Below are 19,212 nucleotides of genomic sequence, written 5' to 3'. Positions count from 1 at the left end.
CCTCCCCAGGCAGCCCATTCCAAAGGGCAATCACTCTCTCTATGAAGAATTCATTCCTAACATCCCGTCTAAACCACTCCTGGCACAGCTTGAGACTGTGTCCTCTTGCTCTGATGCTGGTTGCCTAGGGGAAGAGACCAACCCCTGTCTGTCTACAACCTCTCTTCAGGTAGTTGTGGACAGCAATAGACTCTCCCCTGAGTCCAGGCTAAGCAACCCCAGCTCTCTCAGCCTCTCCTCATAGGGCTTGTGCTCCAAACCCCAGTACTTTTGTTGTTCACTGGCATTCTGATTTCTGACTTTGGAGACCATTAATCCAGAGTACTGTATGTACATTACTGAAAGCAGTGGACACTTTTGCATGTTTCATTATCAGTTCTTACTTGTTCCCTCTCCATGTGCTCCACCAGTCTTTCCTGAGCTTATGATTGATAGTATTGAAGAGTGGAAGATCATTTGTCACACAGCTTCCAGTTTACGATATGGGGAGGAGTTTTCAGGTACAGTTGTAGTGATGGGAGGAACTGTCTTTGTAATGTAAGGTTTGAACAGCTGCATGGAATCTGTTGAGAGTGCATTTCCACTTTTTAAAAAACCAGTAACTATTTTGCCTTCAGTTTCTATTAATGAAGTGTAATAATTTCTCCCTAAAATTGGGAAATCTCAGTCATCACTTGCAGTGTTTTTGGCAACTATGCATGAATATTCAAACCAGTGCAAGTTCCTTGTGTCTCCTCCTGCTACGCTATGGCTGCCAAGTGGATTAAAGTGGATATTCCTGTAAAGCTGTACACTCGGGAATTAGATGGCAGTTCTCCTATTTTTCACTATTGTGCAATTACAGATTTCAGACTTTCTAAGATCAAAAGCGACTATTTCAAATTATTTTTGTTTGTTTTCACAGGCGGGACAGTGAATGGAGACTAGGGGAGGGTCAAGTGGAATACTTCAGTTTGAACTTGTTCCCTGAAAAGCAAGGGGAACAGTAATTAAAATAGTTTGAGTTAAGGAGTAGCTCTGTGTGACCATTTGAGGCTGTGCCTTTAAGAAAAGGACAGTGCTGGGACACTCTGGTCGAATGTTTTGGTGAAGACAATGAAAACATCAATGTTATAAACGAATTTCATTGGTAGATTGGTAGAATGCAGTTTTAAGTTTTAGTGCAGCTGGAGTTTTTTGTCAGTTAGCTCCTTTCCTTCTCCCTTCCAGCTTGTCTGCTTCTGGGCTCCTTGCCAGAGCGACCTTGAACAGATAAGCAACTAATCCTACTAATAGGCCTACTAGAATTCTGCTTTATGAACAAGTGCCTTTTTCTCTCTCTAACCCTCTTTGGGAAAAAAAAGGGAGGTAGGGGGAGAGAGTGGGGTACAGGGGGGGAACCCTCCTCTGTCTGGAGGAGGGAATTTCGTTCCTGTATTCTTGTTTTTTACTTTGCTGTATATTTCTGTATATATATCTTGTAAATACTGTATGTTGTGTACATATCTTGCATTTTCCACATTGCTTGTAAAATATAGCATTCCTTCCACTTCCCCAGCTGAGTTAGCTGTGGGTTTTTTTCCCTTTGTGGGGGAGAGAAAGCTAGGCCTTCTCTCTCAACCCACCACACTCTGTTGAGGAGCATCTTTGCTCCATGAAGCAAAAAGATCTATGAAGCAACTGCAAGTGATTAAAGTTATAAGAAGGTGTCTTATTGTGATGAGAGACACAACATATAGTTAAACATTACTACTTTTCCACTAATGGAGGCAGGGAGTGGGAACCTACTTAGTGTACTAGAGACCTGCCAAATTACATTTCTAATGCACAAAGAACTTCAAGGATGGGAAGCTCCCAGCTGTAGTGACCCTTGCACAGCAGACTTTAGAAATTTCACTTGGATAGTGTTAATTTTACAGTGTCACTTTATTAAGAATAGAATGTTTCCAGGGATGGGGCATCTACCACCTCTCTTGGCAACTTGTTCCAGTGTTTCACTACCCTCACTGTAAAAAATCTCTTCCTTATGTCTAGTCTTAAGCTACCCTTTTGTTAGTCTAAAATTATTATTTAAATATGAGATGCTTACATAGGCAGCATGACAACAAATTTACTGGATGTATCATAGTATCATAGTATCAGTCAGGGTTGGAAGGGACCACAAGGATCATCTAGTTCCAATGCCCCTGCCATGGGCAGGGACAACCCACACTAGATCAGGCTGGCCAGAGCCTCATCCAGCCTGGGCTTAAACACCTCCAGGGACGGGGCTCCAACCACCTCCCTGGACAACCAATTCCAGGGCTTCACCACTCTCATGGGGAAGAACTTCCTCCTCACATCCAGCCTGAATCTCCCCACCATGTGTTTTGCTCAAGGAGCTGGTTTAAGTTTGTAAGTAAAAATTGATGATTTTGTCAGCAGGAATTAAAAATTCCATATAGCTTCATCAAGCTTGTGCCTACCAAAGGAAAGCTTTGTGATTACAGCTGGTTTTGATTAAAGCCTTTTTGCTTTCCAGGTAGTAGAAGGACACATTTAACATACTTCATATAAACAACTGATTCTGTCATATCCCATTGGAATGGGCTGCCTGGGGAGATGGTGGAGTCACCATCATTAGAGGTGTTCAGGAGGAGACTTCATAGGTTGCTTGGTCGCAAGGTTTAGTTGATTTAGGTGGGTTGGATGATAGGTTGGATGCAATGATCTTGAAGGTGTCTTCCAACCTGGTGTATTCATTCCATTCCATTCCATTCCATTCCATTCCATTCCATTCCATTCCATTCCATTCCATTCCATTCCATTCCACTCTATTTTATTCCATTCCATTCTATGCTATTCTATGCTATTCTATTCTACTTTCACATTACTCTTTTATCCCATGTTGTTCTACTAATCTGACTGTCTTTCTGAAATCTTCTCAACAACTAGAAGTTGATACCAGCTCTTACATACTTATAGGTGAAAGCTGTAGTTCCTGTGTGTTATTTCTGAACAATAGCTTTTAAACTGTTGTTGTGAAAGGTGCACACACTGAGCATTTGCAGTTCACCTTTTCTATTCATCTGCCCACCATGATACATTTATTTGGTAAAGACTCTGGTGAAAGCCACATTGTTGAAAGCCACATTGGTGACAAGAACTAGTTAAATCTTCATGTTAATTCACATATAGGAAAGAACCAAATCTGTGGTTGAGGCTGAAAATAAAAATATTACAGTGTGTCTCTTCTTCACCACCCCCTGTCCCATTTACATTCGAGCCATAATAATCCAGCTGTGCTGAAGTTTATAGCATTTACTTTATGGACAAGCAAGCTTTTGTACTAAACCTGCAGATTAATCAGCAAGCTACTTAATTTTTGGCAAATGGAATTCGAAAACATCAGGATCATCTTCTTTAATTTCTTCAATAACAGAGCCTTTGAAGAAAGACGGAGGCAAGAAGAAGAAAAAGAACAAAAAATTAGACAACAAATCCTGCAGCAGAGAAAAATTAAACTTCAGGAAGCAACTGATAAGTTCCAGCGTGCTCATCGGCCTTGTTCTCAGTACAAGCAAATAGGTTTGTAAATTAAAATGTAACCATTATTCATTAACCACTATTGAGGCAAGCAACACCTGATTTCACTCAAATTCATTGAATTCATATAAGCAAAACTTAACTCATAATAAGCTCAGATTTGACATATATATGACAAATTTGGGTAGAAGGAAATAAAAAAACCCTTTTTTTTTTTCCCCCTGCTAAAAATTATATTGTGAAATATGATAATAGAATAGAATTAACCGGGTTGGGAAAGACCTTTGAGATCATTGAGTCCAACCTATCATCCAACACCATCTAATCAATTAAACCATGGCACCAAGCACCCTATCCAGTCTCTTCCTAAACACCTCCAGTGATGGTGACTCCACCACCTCCCTGGGCAGCACATTCCAATGGCCAATCTGGTGCTGGCCACCCGGGAGAAGAGACCAACCCCCTCCTGTCTACAACCTCCCTTCAGGTAGTTGTAGACAGCAATAAGCTCTCCCCTGAGCCTCCTCTTCTCCAGGCTATGCAACCCCAGCTCCCTCAGCCTCTCCTCATAGGGCTTGTGCTCCAAACCCCTCACGAGCTTTGTTGCCTGTCTCTGGACACGTTCCAGCAAGTCAACATCTCTCCTAATCTGAGGGGCCCAGAACTGAACACAGTCCTCAAGGTGTGGCCTAAGCAGTGCTGAGTACAGGGGCACAATGACTTCCCTGTTCCTGCTGGCCACACTATTCCTGATGCAGGCCAGGATGCCATTGGCCTTGGCCACCTGGGCACACTGTTTTCTCGTGTTCAGCCTACTATCAACCAGTACCCCCAGGTACCTTTCTGCCTGGCCACTCTCCAGCTACCCTGATATTCTGGTCACAGTAAACACATCACTTCCTTGGGATGTTGTGACTTCTTGAGTTATCTCCACTTTTTCCTCTGCAGTGTACTTATCTTTCATAGCTGAATGTGACATGTTACAAGTTACTTGGATAGTAGAACGATCGTGCCATTTGAACCCTTGAATATGAAATATTCAGGAATGTGCATTTTGTTTATCATTAAGGGAAAACAGTCCCAGCATATGTTAATGTATTACATAACTTTTGCTGAATTAGTCAGCTTTTTAAGCTGTTCTCTCTCTGCTGGGAAGTAATGATCACTTCAGCTCAATTCCTGCTTTCTTGGAATCAGTGCACATTGGCAGGACTTTCTAACAGCGTCAGCCAAGTCTGATTTCCAGTCAACTTTCCAGTGTTGAAACTCTTAAGATATGGTATATTACTTAGGTATTCTTTAACAGATTTACTCTCCCAACTGCAGTTGGGCCAGCTGTGAGGTAATGTCTCTGACTTCAAGATCACATGTCAGATTAAAATAACAAAATAGAACAGTACTGGTCTCGGGCTTCTTCATAGTTCTACTGACAGCCCAGACTGTGTAGCAATCACATTTTTTCCCTTGGTTTTCCTTTACAGCAATTCTGCCTCTGCCACTTTCTACCCTACTTTTGCTTTCTTGAAAGAGACAACACCTTGTGACTCTCTGAACTCTTTCTGTCTCCACTGATTCAGTTATTAAGTTACACTTTGGACTTTATAAAATATCTACAGGCCATAAGTTTGGCCTAGTGAAAATGAAGTTAATACTGGATTTTCTAACCTCCTCCTTCTTTTCAACAGAGCCATCTAAAAAGAAACAGCAAAGCTGCTGAATGCATGTATTACTGTAAACACCTAAGTAGACTGGAGATTTTTTTCCAGAGGAAATAGAGAAGCTACAGCTATTGCAACAGTCTGGAATTAGGCTTCCAAACTTCAGAAACTTAACCCAACCACTTATGGCAAATTATTCAATTTATTTTATTTTTTAATCCTTTATTCCATTGTGTTTTTCACTCTAATCCTCTAGTCCAGACAAAAGCAGCTTTTCAGTTAGAAGAAGCCCTTGTGCAAATTAAAGGAGCAGTTGTAACACCAGGATTGTACTTGCCCAGCAAAACCAAAGCCAACATCAGGTAAGCATTTCTGTTTACTCTGATGATGAAAGGAAGTGAATTGCTTAGTGTCTTTGATAAACAACAGAAAATTATTTCTCTTTAAGAAACTGCAGGCCATTTCTCTCATGGCAAAGAAAGCATTTCTGTGAACTGTTCCAATGAAACATGAAACATCTTGAGTTGTTTGTGTCCATTTGGTAAAACAATAGAGGAGATGACACAAACCTTTTCCCTTCCATGGAATTCTGGAATAGTCAGGGCTAACCCAGTCCACATTCAGTTGTAACTTGATTCAGACTGTCATGGTTATCAAACCATCTGCTGTTATAAGAATTATAAGGTATTCTGTCTAGAATATTTCTTATTCTAATCCAGACTTTTTCCTTTTGACCTTCCAGGGTAGCTTAGTTCGTGTATTCATCCTATGATCTTCTCTTCTTTCCAGTTGTCATTCCTCTGAATTTCTTATCCTCCAGATTTATCTTGAGCATCCTGATAACCATTTTGCCTGCAATTTTGATTTATATGACACACAAGGACTTTTTCTAAGATACATTGACTTATCACAGAATCTTTCTTCATGCCTATATCTGCTGTGTTTGATACTCCTTCCTGATTAGCCCCTTCCTACTTTCTTATCTCTTTAACAGTTCAGGATTCATAGAATAGAATCATACAATCGGTCAGGGTTGGAAGGGACCACAAGGATCATCTAGTTCCAGCCCCCCTGCCATAGGCAGGGACACCCCACACTAGATCAGCCTGGCCAGAGCATCATCCAGCCTGGGCTTAAACACCTCCAGGGACGGGGCCTCAACCACCTCACTGGACAACCCATTCCAGGGCTTCACCACTCTCACAGTGAAGAACTTCTTCCTTACGTCCAGTCTGAATCTCCCCACCTCCAGCTTCATTCCATTCCCCCTAGTCCTATCACTACCTGGTTGGTTTATTTGGTTTGGGTTGTTTGGGTTTTTGTTGTTGATGATGCTTTTATTACTGTTATCTTAATTATTTTCTGCATGCTGTAAATTGTGCAGATGTTCAGAATAAATTCTCTCTAAAAGAGATCTCCCTGCTTTTGAGCTTCAGAGTATTCTTCATTATGACATTAATATTCAGTTTGATTACATATCTGCTATTGATTAATACATGTTCATAGGCAATAAACTGGACAAATTAAAAAATATTTCACATCTCTTAGAAGCTAAATGCAGTATCTGACAGTCAACATGCATGTAGTTCTACAGCTTGTGCTCTGGATTGACATAATAAAGGAGGATTTGAGCCATAAAACCCAGCAAAAAAATCTACCTGATAAATATAAGTTGAAATAACAGCAAGAAAACTGGACGTTTCTGAACCCTGTTTCAGAGTTCCTGATACTTTGTCTCATTTCACTTGTGGTTAAGGATAGGAACTCAGTGTTTCTTCCCTTTGACTTTGTCATATGTTCCTTTATTTTTCATCTTTCTTAAACAGCTCCTCGTGCCTCAGGGGCTGACATTTTTGTCTCAGGACTTCTTCAAATCACTTAACCAATCCTTACTGTATAACATTTCTCTCAATCCATATTTTATTTGTTTACTGTTTAAAGTACACTCTTCTGTAATAATGATAGTGTATTCTTCACCTGATTTCCATTTTGGTAACCTGATTTCCTAAGGAAATTGAATTAATTCATATTCTTTTGCAGTTTGTGCTAAGTTAATGTGATGGGAAACTTCAACCCACCACACCTAGTAACCAAATTTGAACACGAGCTAAGAGTCTCAAAAGATTAATTAGATTTCTACAAGTTTGAAACTGGTAATTGGGCAGGGAAGAAATTGTTCAAACAAGTGATCTCAACCTGAAAAGGGTTTAAAAGTTAAGTTCACATTGACCTACTGGCAGCCCACAAGCTGCTTAGTACAGATAAAACACCACACAAATACCTTGGAACCTGCCTCCAGCTGGTAACTGGGAGGCTTGGGTAGGAGCCATATGGGCTGGGTGAAGGAGGATGTTGAGAATATTGAATTTAAGGTAATAAGACAAAAATAATTAAGTTATTGAAGTGCAGGCTTGTATGTAGGGGCAAGGTGAACAAACTGATATGAAACGTAGCTTTGCTTATTGTAATGCAAACAATTTGTCTTCCTTCTTTGTGACACAAAATACATTTTTGTCTTCCTTCTTTGTGACACAAAATACATTTTTGTCTTCATCTCACCCGACAAGTCAACCTGAACACATGCTATGCAGCCTAGATTGTTGTGGTCTGCTGAGGAAGATATTAGAGCAGGGTTGTTCATTTTGGTTTTGGTCTGGGAACCGTAGTTTGTGTGGGTGATTAAAGTGGCATTTCTGTGCTTTCAGACTTGGTTCCCCAAGTTGTGCAAAATTCTCCTAGAGGCCAAATAAATCTCTGGCAAATCAGTAGAGCAAGGTAAGCTTTGATACAGCAAAGCATTTTGAGAAGGTTCTCAGAGGTGAAGCTTCTTCAAAAGTCACCAGTTCTGAGCTATGAAGCTTTCGAAATATCTAATAATCCATTTTGGGAGAGCTAATAACTAACTCCAGTGAGGTAGTAGATCTCTTTCTACATTTCTATCTCTTCTTACACTTGCATAAAAACTCAAACAAAAAATCTTCTCCCATCTTCAGAATTTACCCTCCCTCAGAAACAGAATGTATGGAATTCATTGACAGCCCCTTGGAAAGGAATAAATGAACACTTTATTAAGTTTTCAAGATACATGACTGCAGAGCCAACTGGATATAGGTTCTAGAATTCTTTATGTCTATGTTTTAGAAGTTTGTAAAATATTAAATTAACCAATGGAGACATATTACCTGCTCTTGAAGAAAGGCAGGAAGAACTGAAACACCTAATGAGCAAGAAACTGTATTCTGTGCTCACAGTAGAGCTATGGCGCTTGCAATGAGGTTTAGTTATTAAATGCTGAAGCAAAGATTTTGATCAACTCATCATCCAACAGACACTGGGATGTGTGGACATTAAATGTGTAAATGGTGTGCTGCTTTCTGTGCAAGATACATTTCCCTGTTTATCTTCTAAAACAGTTGTATTTGATTAGGTTCAGTCTTGGACTAGACAATTATGACAAACAAAAACTGGTCTCTGAAAAAGGTTGCCACGTAGGAACTTTTATAAATGTAAATGATCCTAGAGTCTCAAGAGAGGGGAAAAAAGCCTCTGAGATATTTTGGGGGAACCAGGTGTATATCAGTCTGGTTCACAGTAACAAAGTCTTTTAAATAAGGATTGAAAGTTTGTGTGTAGGGAGGATATCTCCCATTCAAAAGAAAACAGATCTGTTTTCTGACTTGTATAAACAAATATGGAAAGTCGTTCTCCCTTTCTGCTATCAGCCATCTCATCAGAAATAATGAATTCCTCTTTTAGACCCTGCCAAATATGTATCTCTGGTTAGGTCAGTGCAACTAAGCCAAACTTTTTGGAATACTGCATAAAATACTCTGAAAAATAACAGTAAAATCAATGGGATTAATTTTTCCATTTTCGTTTGTCCTAAGTTTGTGTTCTAAAGACAGAAATGGTCTCTTTAGACCACATTTGACTCAAATGTGCTAAAAAGAAAAGAGGCTGATTTTAAGAGGGAGTATCATTTTAGCTACAGATTGAACAGATGAAGGCTCAGAAGAAAGAATTGTGGAAATTTAACTTCAAAAATGCAGGGGAATCAAGGAAGGGGATTGTTGAGTATCTGTACATATATTAGACATATGGTAGCCATCTCCAGCTAGGAACAATCCATGTTTCCTAATAATGCATCTCTGCAGGATAGCAGTAGAGGAGGGTGAGGTCTGTGTTGGGTGGCTGCACTGTTCCAATTTGCTCAGTAGGGCTGCCAGCTGTTAAGGAAGAAAGTTTTGTGTGGCATGAAGTAGTCATAACTTCTCATAAGTTCCTACACTACATATTGCCTGTATATGAAAGGAACCATCATCTTCACCATCATCTTCACTACATATGAGGATGGCAAAAAAATGTGGATGGTAAATCATCTTGTCATGCCTGTGGTGGGTTACACCCATCCTGAAAGGGGGAGGAGGAGTTGTGAGAGCCCTGCTCTCCCTGGGGATTAAGGAAACCTTATCCAAGTGGACTTGGTTCTTTCCTTTCCCCCCGTCAGAGGGGGGTTCCTGGAAACCGAGTCAGTCTGTTCCACTCCCCCTTCCTGTCCAGCAAAACTATAAAGGGGAGAGTACGGCAACCATTTGGCTCTTTTGCTTCTGCCTCGCCTGGACAAGAGGTCACAACTGGCCTCCTGGTTCTCTGGTTCTCTGCCACGTGTCCAGGCCTGGTCTTTCTCCCTGCTGCATCCACATCTCTCCAAAGGACTGATGGTTTTGTGTATCTCCCTATCCATCCTTGTTCCTTACCCTTGTGAACCCTTCCTGTTATTGCTATATAGATATATAGTTTAAAGAAAATTTTATCTCTCTGCTTCCAAACCGACTCCAAATTATTTCTCAGTAGATTTACCTCCTCCCCTTTTTCCTTACCCCCCCTTTCTTTCCTTTACTTTCTTTCCCTTTCTTTCTTTCCCTTATCTCTCCCTATTCCTTCCTCTTCCCTTTCGATTGGGAAAGAGAAAGGAGGAGTGGGGGAGGGATTCTCAGTCTTGCCCCCCTCTGAGCTCTTAAATCCCAGTTAAGGCTCAAACCACCACAATGCCGGATTCCAATTTAAATTAAACAAGAAAAAAAAAAAAGGTGGGGAGTAATATGTAGAAGTAAGATTTTTATATTTAGTTGCATATAAACCAAAATTTCACTTTTGCCACCAATTTACCAAAACACCTTCACCCAGTTAGCAATATTTAAGGGGCTGCATTTGCATTAAGGAACTGTTTATGTGAAATGCATCCTGGGAATCTTGCAAATAGCATCACTGAAAATTTATACTGATAATCTGTTTCCAAGGTCCATTCTCTTTCTACCACCATTTGTAATCATTGTGGAGTACCACAGATACTTGATCCTAAAGCAGCAAGACATAAGCTTAGCTTTCTAATCAAGTGTAAGGGTTGTGGCCATAACTGAGCAGATGTAAGAGCTCAAAAGCTGGTTGTGGTCAGTGATTTCTCTAAGTGCTGCTTTGCATATGGCAGACTAAGGGCATTTAGGGCCCTTGTACCAGGTTGGAGCCAAAAGACAGGATCAGTGTCCTTCACTAAACTCTTCCACCTAGGCAGTAAAGCACAGCTGACAGCCTGGGAACAGTTACACTTCTAGAAGACTAAAGCTTGATTTAATTATTGAGCTGGTGGGGTTTTGGTCTGGTTGGTTGGTTGGTTGGGAGTTTGGCTTGGGGTTTTCTAAGGCTTACCTTTCTTATTGGTTAAGGCTATTTGGTTTGGGGTTTTCTTGGTTTGGGGTTTTTTTTTTTGGGGGGGGTCTGTCCTTGGTATCTGCCTAGTTCTTGCTTCTTGTTTTCCACAGCTTGATTCCTATTCCTAGTGATCTTACCCAGCCTTGTTATTCCCTGCCTTCAAGAAACCTATAGTTTGTCTTAAGTTGGGCTGACCCTGACCATAGTACCCAGCTACAATAGCTACTCCAAAGATGTATTTTCTTTCAGGTAGCAAATGCAAATTCTTTAGTGTACCACATTACACATCATCAGTAGAGCTGGACTTTCCAGATACTACAAAGTCTTCTTGCTCTTTGAAAGAAGGGAGTATCTGACAACATCATTATATAGTTATCCTCTATATAAGCCATCCTTATGGAAAAAGAAAGGCCATTTTGCTGGGGTTTTTTGTTTGATCTATTTCTTCCCAAACACTTCATGTTCCATTTCTGTAAATGACCAAACTGTTGGCTGACATTTTCCAGACTAATTCAGCCTGAAGCAGTCACCCAATGACCCAAAACCCAAAAAAAGTCTTACTGTTTATAAATAACAGAAGAGAAGGTTTAAAGTGAAAACCGTTGGACAGTTGTAGAGAGTACTAACAGCATCACCTGTAGTTACATATCATGTAGCTGTCCTTGTGAGGCATTTATTGATGATGTATGCTTTTGGAATGGAATGTATTTAAACGTGTACAGTTGACACATAGAAATAAGACAAAGTAATAAGTTATTTGCTTGCATCAAGAACCACAGATGACACTTCATCCTCATCAGCATCTAGAAACAGTTCTTTCCATCAGAAGCAGATTTCAGCAATGGTTGGCTGGGATAAAACAATACAAGAGAGCTGTAGAACAAACATGGATAGTAACCAACTTCTCTTCCAGAAAAATCTGAAAGAAATGCAACAACTTCTTGAAAAACAGCATCTGAGCAACTTGGAGGTATGGTATTTCCATGTGATTCATTACATGATGCTTCTTAAATGCAATAGAAAGTTCCTTGAATGTGATAAGAATGACAGGTCTGTTAAGTACTCTACCAAGTAGCCAGCACCTGAGGGCACACTGTGCTATGCCTTAGCAGTGGATTTTTATAGTAAAATTCTGCACATTATAAAGTAAGAAACATGAGATCTTTAAACAATGTTTGTAAGAATATTTTCACACATTCTTCAAAGATATCTCTCATGTTGTCCTTCTGTGAACATCAGATCTGTATTGTCAGACTTGGCCCTGAAGCAGATATCACATTAGTCTATCTGTGATGGGTTGAGGCAGACCCCCTCCCCACCACGGGTAAAAATAATGACTCAGATAAATGGATTGCAAAAGTGATGGGAAGTTTAAATGAGAAGCGCTGAATGTTTACAGACAGCCAGAAGCACAGTGACAAAAGAAATCCCAAAGCAGACCCAGAAACATCCCATCCCCACCTGAGGGTACACCCAAGACCCCCAGGGCTCCTTCTTCTCCCCCCCTCCCCCCCAATTCCACTGCTAGGCTAGTCTCAGCTGGCCAGATCAGAGACTGCCCATTCCCCAGACATGTCCCCCAAGTTACTGGGTGGCAGAGAGGGAAGAAAGAGGCAGTGCCAGACCCCACACCGGATCTTATAGTGGAACAGGGAATTATGGTACGAAATACCTGGTTTCCTGTGTCCATCCACTGGGCTGGACTTCTGGACACAGGAAGCACCCCTTATATGAACACAGCAGAGGGCACCCATCCCAAACTGCTACACTATCACAGCAGCCTTGTGCTACGTCCAGACTTAAACTGTCAGCTTGCAATTTGCACTGAAGTGCTTGCTTAGCTGATTGCTACAGCTCCATGTAAAATGCTCTAGCAGATCCCTCTATCAATGATGATTCTGAATTTGGCCCTAGCTACACCAGGACGTCTTGAAGTAGGAAGAAAATCATGTAATGTCTTTGGGTAAAGCATATACAAATATACTTCTTGCTATATTGTAAGACACCTATGTATGTTGTCATGCATTTTATCAAACAAAATTAGCACATTCTAATCGAATTCTAGGGGGGAAATGGTGCATGATTTTTACAGAGGAATTTGTGCTAACAAATTAATATAGTTTTGAAAAACCTTCAGTCCTATCAAAAATTTTGCCTTTTCTTTTCCCCCAGAAAATATTTTTCTGCTACCACTAGGTGTTGCTCAGCTTCTTCCCTCTAATAAATAGCTTCTAATTGTAAATATTGAGACTTCAAACATTTGGACGTTCTTGAAATTGCATACTTAGGAGTCAGATTAGAAAAACAGTCAAGAAAGCTATTCTCATTGTTCTAAGGTTTGAGTTTTTGAAGTGTAATACTTGGATTGTGCCGTTGTTCATGTGCATTATGACTTCCTGTGATGTGAAATGGCAGTTCTGGGCCTCTCAGTTTAAGAAGGACATTGAGACACTTAGACGTGTCCAGAGAAGGACAACAAGGCTGGGAAGAGACCTCGAGCACAAGCCCTACGAGGAGAGGCTGAGGGAGCTGGGATTGTTTAGTCTGGAGAAGAGGAGGATCAGGGGAGACCTTCTTGCTGTCTACAACTCCCTGGAGGGTGGTTGTAGCCGGGAGGGAGTTGGTCTCTTCTCTCAAGCAACCAGCACCAGAACAAGGGGACACAGTCTCAAGCTGAACCAGGGGAAGTTTAGGCTCGAGGTGAGAAGGAGGTTCTTCACAGAGAGAGTTGTTAGCATTGGAATGCGCTGCCCAGGCAGGTGGTGGAGTCCCCATCCCTGGAGGTGTTCAAGAGGGGATTGAACGTGGCACTTGGTGCCATGGTTTAGTCATGGGATCTGTGGTGACAGGTTGGACTTGAGGATCTTTGAGGTCTCTTCCAACCTTGGTGATTCTGTGTGTGTGATTCTGTGTGTGATTTGCAATACTCTTACTAATAACATTTACGATGTATAGGGATTTAGGTTACTCTTACTGACATGGCTAAGTTTCAATAGTCTTGTTACTATCTGTTGTCCAAAATAATTTCAACAGTGCTTGCCTTTCTGAAAATATTTCACCCTGCACATCCATTGAGATCCTTTGACCTCACTTTTTTTTTCTGTTTTTACAGGCTGAGCAGGATTAGAAAGATTCCTAAAATTCTTTTCTTTCCTACCCGGTGATAAAGTTCTCTGTAGACTCTCACTAGTAGTCTTGGTGTGTTCCCTACTTTCCATCTCTAAAAATGTGTATAGTTGGTGCAGTAAGTCAAGTTTTTAGTGACCCTTCTACCATTCTCTAGCTCTGTTTTGCTTAAAATACTGAGAGCAGTAGTTTTTATTTTGTGCAACAGTTACATCTGAGCCAGCACATCAAAATCGTTGTTTGGTATATGTCCATTTAGTCTGTTGCAATTTGAATAAATTAATATTCTTATTGTTAATCTCATTCCCAATCAAAGGGTTTGTTGCACAGTCCTTTAGTGATTGTGTTGCAGGTGTAAATGAAATGTTTCAGATGGAGCAGTAGCATGGTCATAAGCAGAAGCTGCATTCAGCTTTTCACCAAGAGACAAGTGCTTATTATTTTCTCCGTCTGTTCATGTTGAAATTTTCCATTTCCAGCACCTGCTTGAACTCAATAATTTATGGAATTCCCATTAAGATGTTGCAAATCTCACAAAGTATCTTTTGTCTTCTTCTTTTCATCCCCTCTGTAATCTGGTGGCCACACCAAATTGTTTTGGTTGGTACAGAAAAATATATTAGAATACATTAGAATAGAATGGAATGGAATGGAATGGAATGGAATGGAATGGAATGGAATGGAATAGAATAGAATAGAATAGAATAGAATAGAATAGAATAGAATAGAATAGAATAGAATAGAATAGAATAGAATAGAATAGACCAGACCAGGTTGGAAGAGACCTTTGAGATCATCGCATCCAACCTATCATCCAACACCATCTAATCAACTAAACCATGGCACCAAGCACCCTATCAAGCCTCCTCCTAAACACCTCCAATGATGGTGACTCTACCACCTCCCCAGGCAGCCCATTCCAATGGCCAATCACTCTGTGTAGAATTTCTTCCTAACCTTCAGCCTAAACCTCCCCTGGCACAGCTTGAGACTGTGTCCTCTTATTCTGGTGCTGGTTGCCTGGGAGAAGAGACCAGCCCCCACCTGGCTGCAACCTCTCTTCAGGTAGTTGTAGAGAGCAATAAGGTCTCCCCTGAGCCTCCTCTTCTCAGGCTAAGCAACCTCAGCTCCCTCAGCCTCTCCTCATAGGGCTTGTGTTCCAAGCCCTTCACCAACTTTGTTGCCCTTCTCTGGACAATGGTTTCATTGCTGTAACATTTTCCCTTTTTAAAGAAAATACTTTTAAAACACTTTTTAAACAGAATACTTGCAAGTAAGAGCTAATGCACAGACAAAATAGGTGTAGATGACAATACAGGGATTGTATTTTCATCTTCCCTGCTTTACATGGCCATAATTATGTTATTCAAGTGGTATCTGTGAAAGCAACATTTAAATCCTTTTCTGACTGATTTGAAGCAGGAATTTTACTGTGGCTCTCCTTGTTTTCCAAGCATATTGTGCACCCATTGAAGTAAGGTGATATCCATGAGTCAGTTGACCTGCATGTCTGTTAGCTGTTGGTGTCATTATGCTTTTGAGGTTGGAGTGTGTCTCTGAAATTGAGATGTTTCAGGTAACTGATGGAAAAAATGAATTCATTTTCAAGTGCATTTGTAGTAAGACTGGAATTAATTACACAAGGGTTGCTTCTGCAGGGAGTATTTTATCAGCCTAACTCTTCAGAGGCATAGACAGTACCAGCATGGAAAAACAGGAGTGCCCACATAGTCTCTCTTGAGTGTCAAGAACTTGTAGACTGCTCACGGCTAGTTAGACTCTTAAGGGGAGAGTTAGGTTTAAATGTCATTGGAACTAAAGTCAGACTTGATTTTGAAGAGTCTTGAAAAAGGTTTCTATAGTCACCTTAAATCTAGAAACTTTGGACAGCTGGCTTTTTTACTAATAACTGTGAGTGGTTTCATTTGTGTTGATCAATTTCATTTTATGACAAGCTCCAATTATTTCCCTACTCATTTTCCTTTTGGCAAGAACAGAGGGGTTGCATTTTTATTGGCTTTCAACAAATATTGCAACACACCACTATTTTCCACTTCATTTCACTAATCCAGAATTCACATTGGTTACAAAGGCTAACTGAAATGTACCTCCAGACTGAATTATCAAACTTGTTTGGATTGTGTGTTGTGGTCTTTTTACATGGAATAGTGGTTTATTCCAAGCCTGTGTTGTAAGAAATGACATTACAATCTTCATATTTGACAGTCTCAATGTCAGTCATTTGAAGACTGTCTTCCCTCATTCAAAGCCCCGTCTGAACAGGTGATAATACAACTACCTGAAGGGGGTTTGTAGACAGGCAGATGTTGGTCTCTTCTCCCAGGCAGCCAGTACCAGAACAAGAGGACACAGTCTCAGGCTGCACCAGGGGAGGTTTAGGTTGGATGTTAGGAAGAAGTTCTATACAGAGAGAGTGATTGCCCATTGGAATGGGCTGCCCAGGGTGGTGGTGAGTCGCCGTCATTGGAGGTGTTCAGGAGGAGACTTGATGGGGTGCTTGGTGCCATGGTTTAGTTGTTTAGATGGGTTGGACTTATTGATGGGTTGGATGCAATGATCTTGAAGGTCTCTTCCAACCTGGTTTATTCTATGTAAATTCTATGTAAATTCTATGTAAATAATGTTGGATTGGAGCTGAAACAGCTTCTTCAGAACAAAAGAATTTGTTTCACAGGGACATTGAGAATGGCCGTTTAATATATACCTGCACACTATTTCCACAATTGCCATACATATTAGCATGGCTCCATTCTTAGTTTTGCATTCATATACATAGATCAAAATATGCAGAGGTAACTATGAAGCATTTATATATAACTCTGCACTTCATTATTTCTACCACACTTCATAGCTATTTTTGAAGTGATTTGTTTTCCTGCAACAGTAAAATATTCATAAACGTAGCTAAAGGAGAGGAACACAGCCAAAAATAGCAGTATCTGATCTTTAGTTTACTGCAGCTATGGTAATAATAAAATGTTTGCTTGCAGGAAGGGAGTGGAAGATTAAGAAGTTTCTGCATACTGGCCTGCCAGGATGCTATGTTATATTATGATAACTTGGTATCATCAGAGATAATATAAACCAATGTCTCAAGAGAACGTTGGGAAAATCCATTGCTTTCTCATCAAGATTAAAGTATCACTGTCCAAAATAATTCTACCCCTCTGAAGACAGCATAGCTGTATTTTGTGGGGTTTTGTTGTTGGGGTATTTTTTAAAAGACATAAACCTTTTAATAATAATAATAACAATAATAACAGACCAGGTTGGAAGAGACCTTCAAGATATCATGTCCAACCCATCAACCAATCCAGCCCACCTAAACAGCTAAACCATGGCACCAAGCACCGCATCAAGTCTCCTCCTGAACACCTCCAATGATGGTGACTCCACCACCTCCCTGGGCAGCCCATTCCAATAGGCAATCACTCTCTCTGTATAGAACTTCTTCCTAACATACAACCATCCAGTCTCTTCCTAAACACCTCCAGTGATGGTGACTCCACCACCTCCCTGGGCAGCACATTTCAATGGCCAATCACTCTTTCTGTAAAGAACTTCTTCCTAGCATCCAGTCTGAACCTCCCGTGGTGCAGCTTGAGACTGTGTCCTCTTGTTCTGTTGGTGGTTGCCTGGGAGAATAGAGCAACCCCCACCTGTCTACAACCTCCCTTCAGGGAGTAGTAGAGAGCAATAAGGTCTCCCCTGACCCTCCTCTTCTCCAGGCTGAGCAACTCCAGCTCCCTCAACCTCTCCTCATAGGGCTTGTGTTCCAAACCCCTCACCAACTTTGTTGCCCTTCTCTGGACACGTTCCAGCAAGTCAATATCTTTCCTAAACTGAGGGGCCAAGAACTGGACACACTACTCAAGGTGTGTGAGATGAGGAGTGTGCGTTTTAAGAGTAGGTAGCACTTTTCTTGCACTTCAGAAGGGCATTGCTCTTCACCTCTTGGAATTGCATGCAGTCAGCACTTCTTTGGCAGAAAATATCAAATATACATGCAGCAGCTCTTTAGTATAATAGCTTTCTGACAGAGTCCTTTGGCAGAAAATTCACTTGTCAGGATCTCTTAAACTTTTCCGTGTTGCAATGTTGTTTATTCATTGGCCTCATGAAAGTTTTATCAAGCTCATGTTTTCTCTTTATCATAGTGCTTTACTGAAGTGAAATTACTTGGCACAGCTGTTCTAAGCCTTAAGACATACAAGTGACATCTTTAACTCTTCCCAAGTGTTTTGTTCCTACAATAGGAATACGTAGACAGGCTGGGTTTATGTTTGATGCATCCCTGGAGGTGTTCAAGCGGGGACTGGATGTGGCACTTGGTGCCATTGTTTAGTAGTCATGAGGTCTTGGGTCACTGGTTGGAGTTGATGATCTTTGAGGTCTCTTCCAACCTTATTGATTCTATGATTCTATGATAATGCAGGCAACAGGCAATACAATGCCTTGTACTTATGTAACAGAAACAATATGCAAGTAGACAGGCGGATGTTGGTCTCTTCTCCCGAGCAGCCAATACCAGAACAAGAGGACACAGTCTCAGGCTGCACCAGGGGAGGTTTAGGCTGGATGTTAGGAAGAAGTTCTATACAGAGAAAGTGATTGCCCATTGGAATGGGCTGCCCAGGGAGGTGGTGGAGTCACCATCATTGGAGGTGTTCAGGAGGAGACTTGATGGGGTGCTTGGTGCCATGGTTTAGTTGATTAGGTGGGTTGGATTGGTTGATGAGTTGGACGCAATGATCTTGAAGGTCTCTTCCAACCTGGTCTATTCTATTCCATTCTATTCCATTCTATTCTATTCTAAACATAAAGATTGTACACTGTATAAACATTTTTGTGTCCTTATCACCCTAGAACATTCTCATAGATTTAATCAAATTAAATCAAATCTTTGAGATTTCCAGGTTTATTTGCCTGTAACTTTTGACCACTAACACAGAATAATCATTGGATGCTATTTTAGGTCTGCAGAAGTAGTTCTAGTTATACATTTTGTTACAAGAAACCGTGACATTCATTTTCATTACAGAGTGAGCTTGAAAGGGAAAGCAAATATTTAAATGCTTTCATGAGAATGATAAGCATCTTTAGTGTGTGAAAAGATGGCATTGTATGATGCAACAAAATAAATGAACAAAATTTGCATGAACTAAGTAAAAATTAATATGTGTTTAAATAAGGA

At 40.7% G+C, this 19,212-nt stretch overlaps 1 protein-coding gene across 1 annotated transcript in view; it reads left to right on the top strand.

Moving 5' to 3' along the window:
• Nucleotides 1–19,212, top strand: part of CEP126 (centrosomal protein 126) — a 45,987-nt gene that overhangs the window by 11,230 nt on the left and 15,545 nt on the right. The window contains exons 3-5 of the mRNA XM_068143188.1: nt 3,401–3,546; nt 5,419–5,524; nt 11,643–11,841. Of these exons, the coding sequence (XP_067999289.1) occupies nt 3,401–3,546; nt 5,419–5,524; nt 11,643–11,841 (451 nt within the window). The remainder of the gene's footprint in view (nt 1–3,400; nt 3,547–5,418; nt 5,525–11,642; nt 11,842–19,212) is intronic.

The sequence above is a fragment of the Melanerpes formicivorus genome, unplaced genomic scaffold (assembly GCF_026170545.1).
Source record: "Melanerpes formicivorus ecotype bairdi unplaced genomic scaffold, bMelFor1.0.p_v2 SCAF_1, whole genome shotgun sequence".
Classification (NCBI taxonomy): Eukaryota; Metazoa; Chordata; class Aves; order Piciformes; family Picidae; genus Melanerpes; species Melanerpes formicivorus.
Note: the sequence above shows the minus strand (reverse complement) of the source record. Positions and strands in the feature narration are given on the sequence as shown.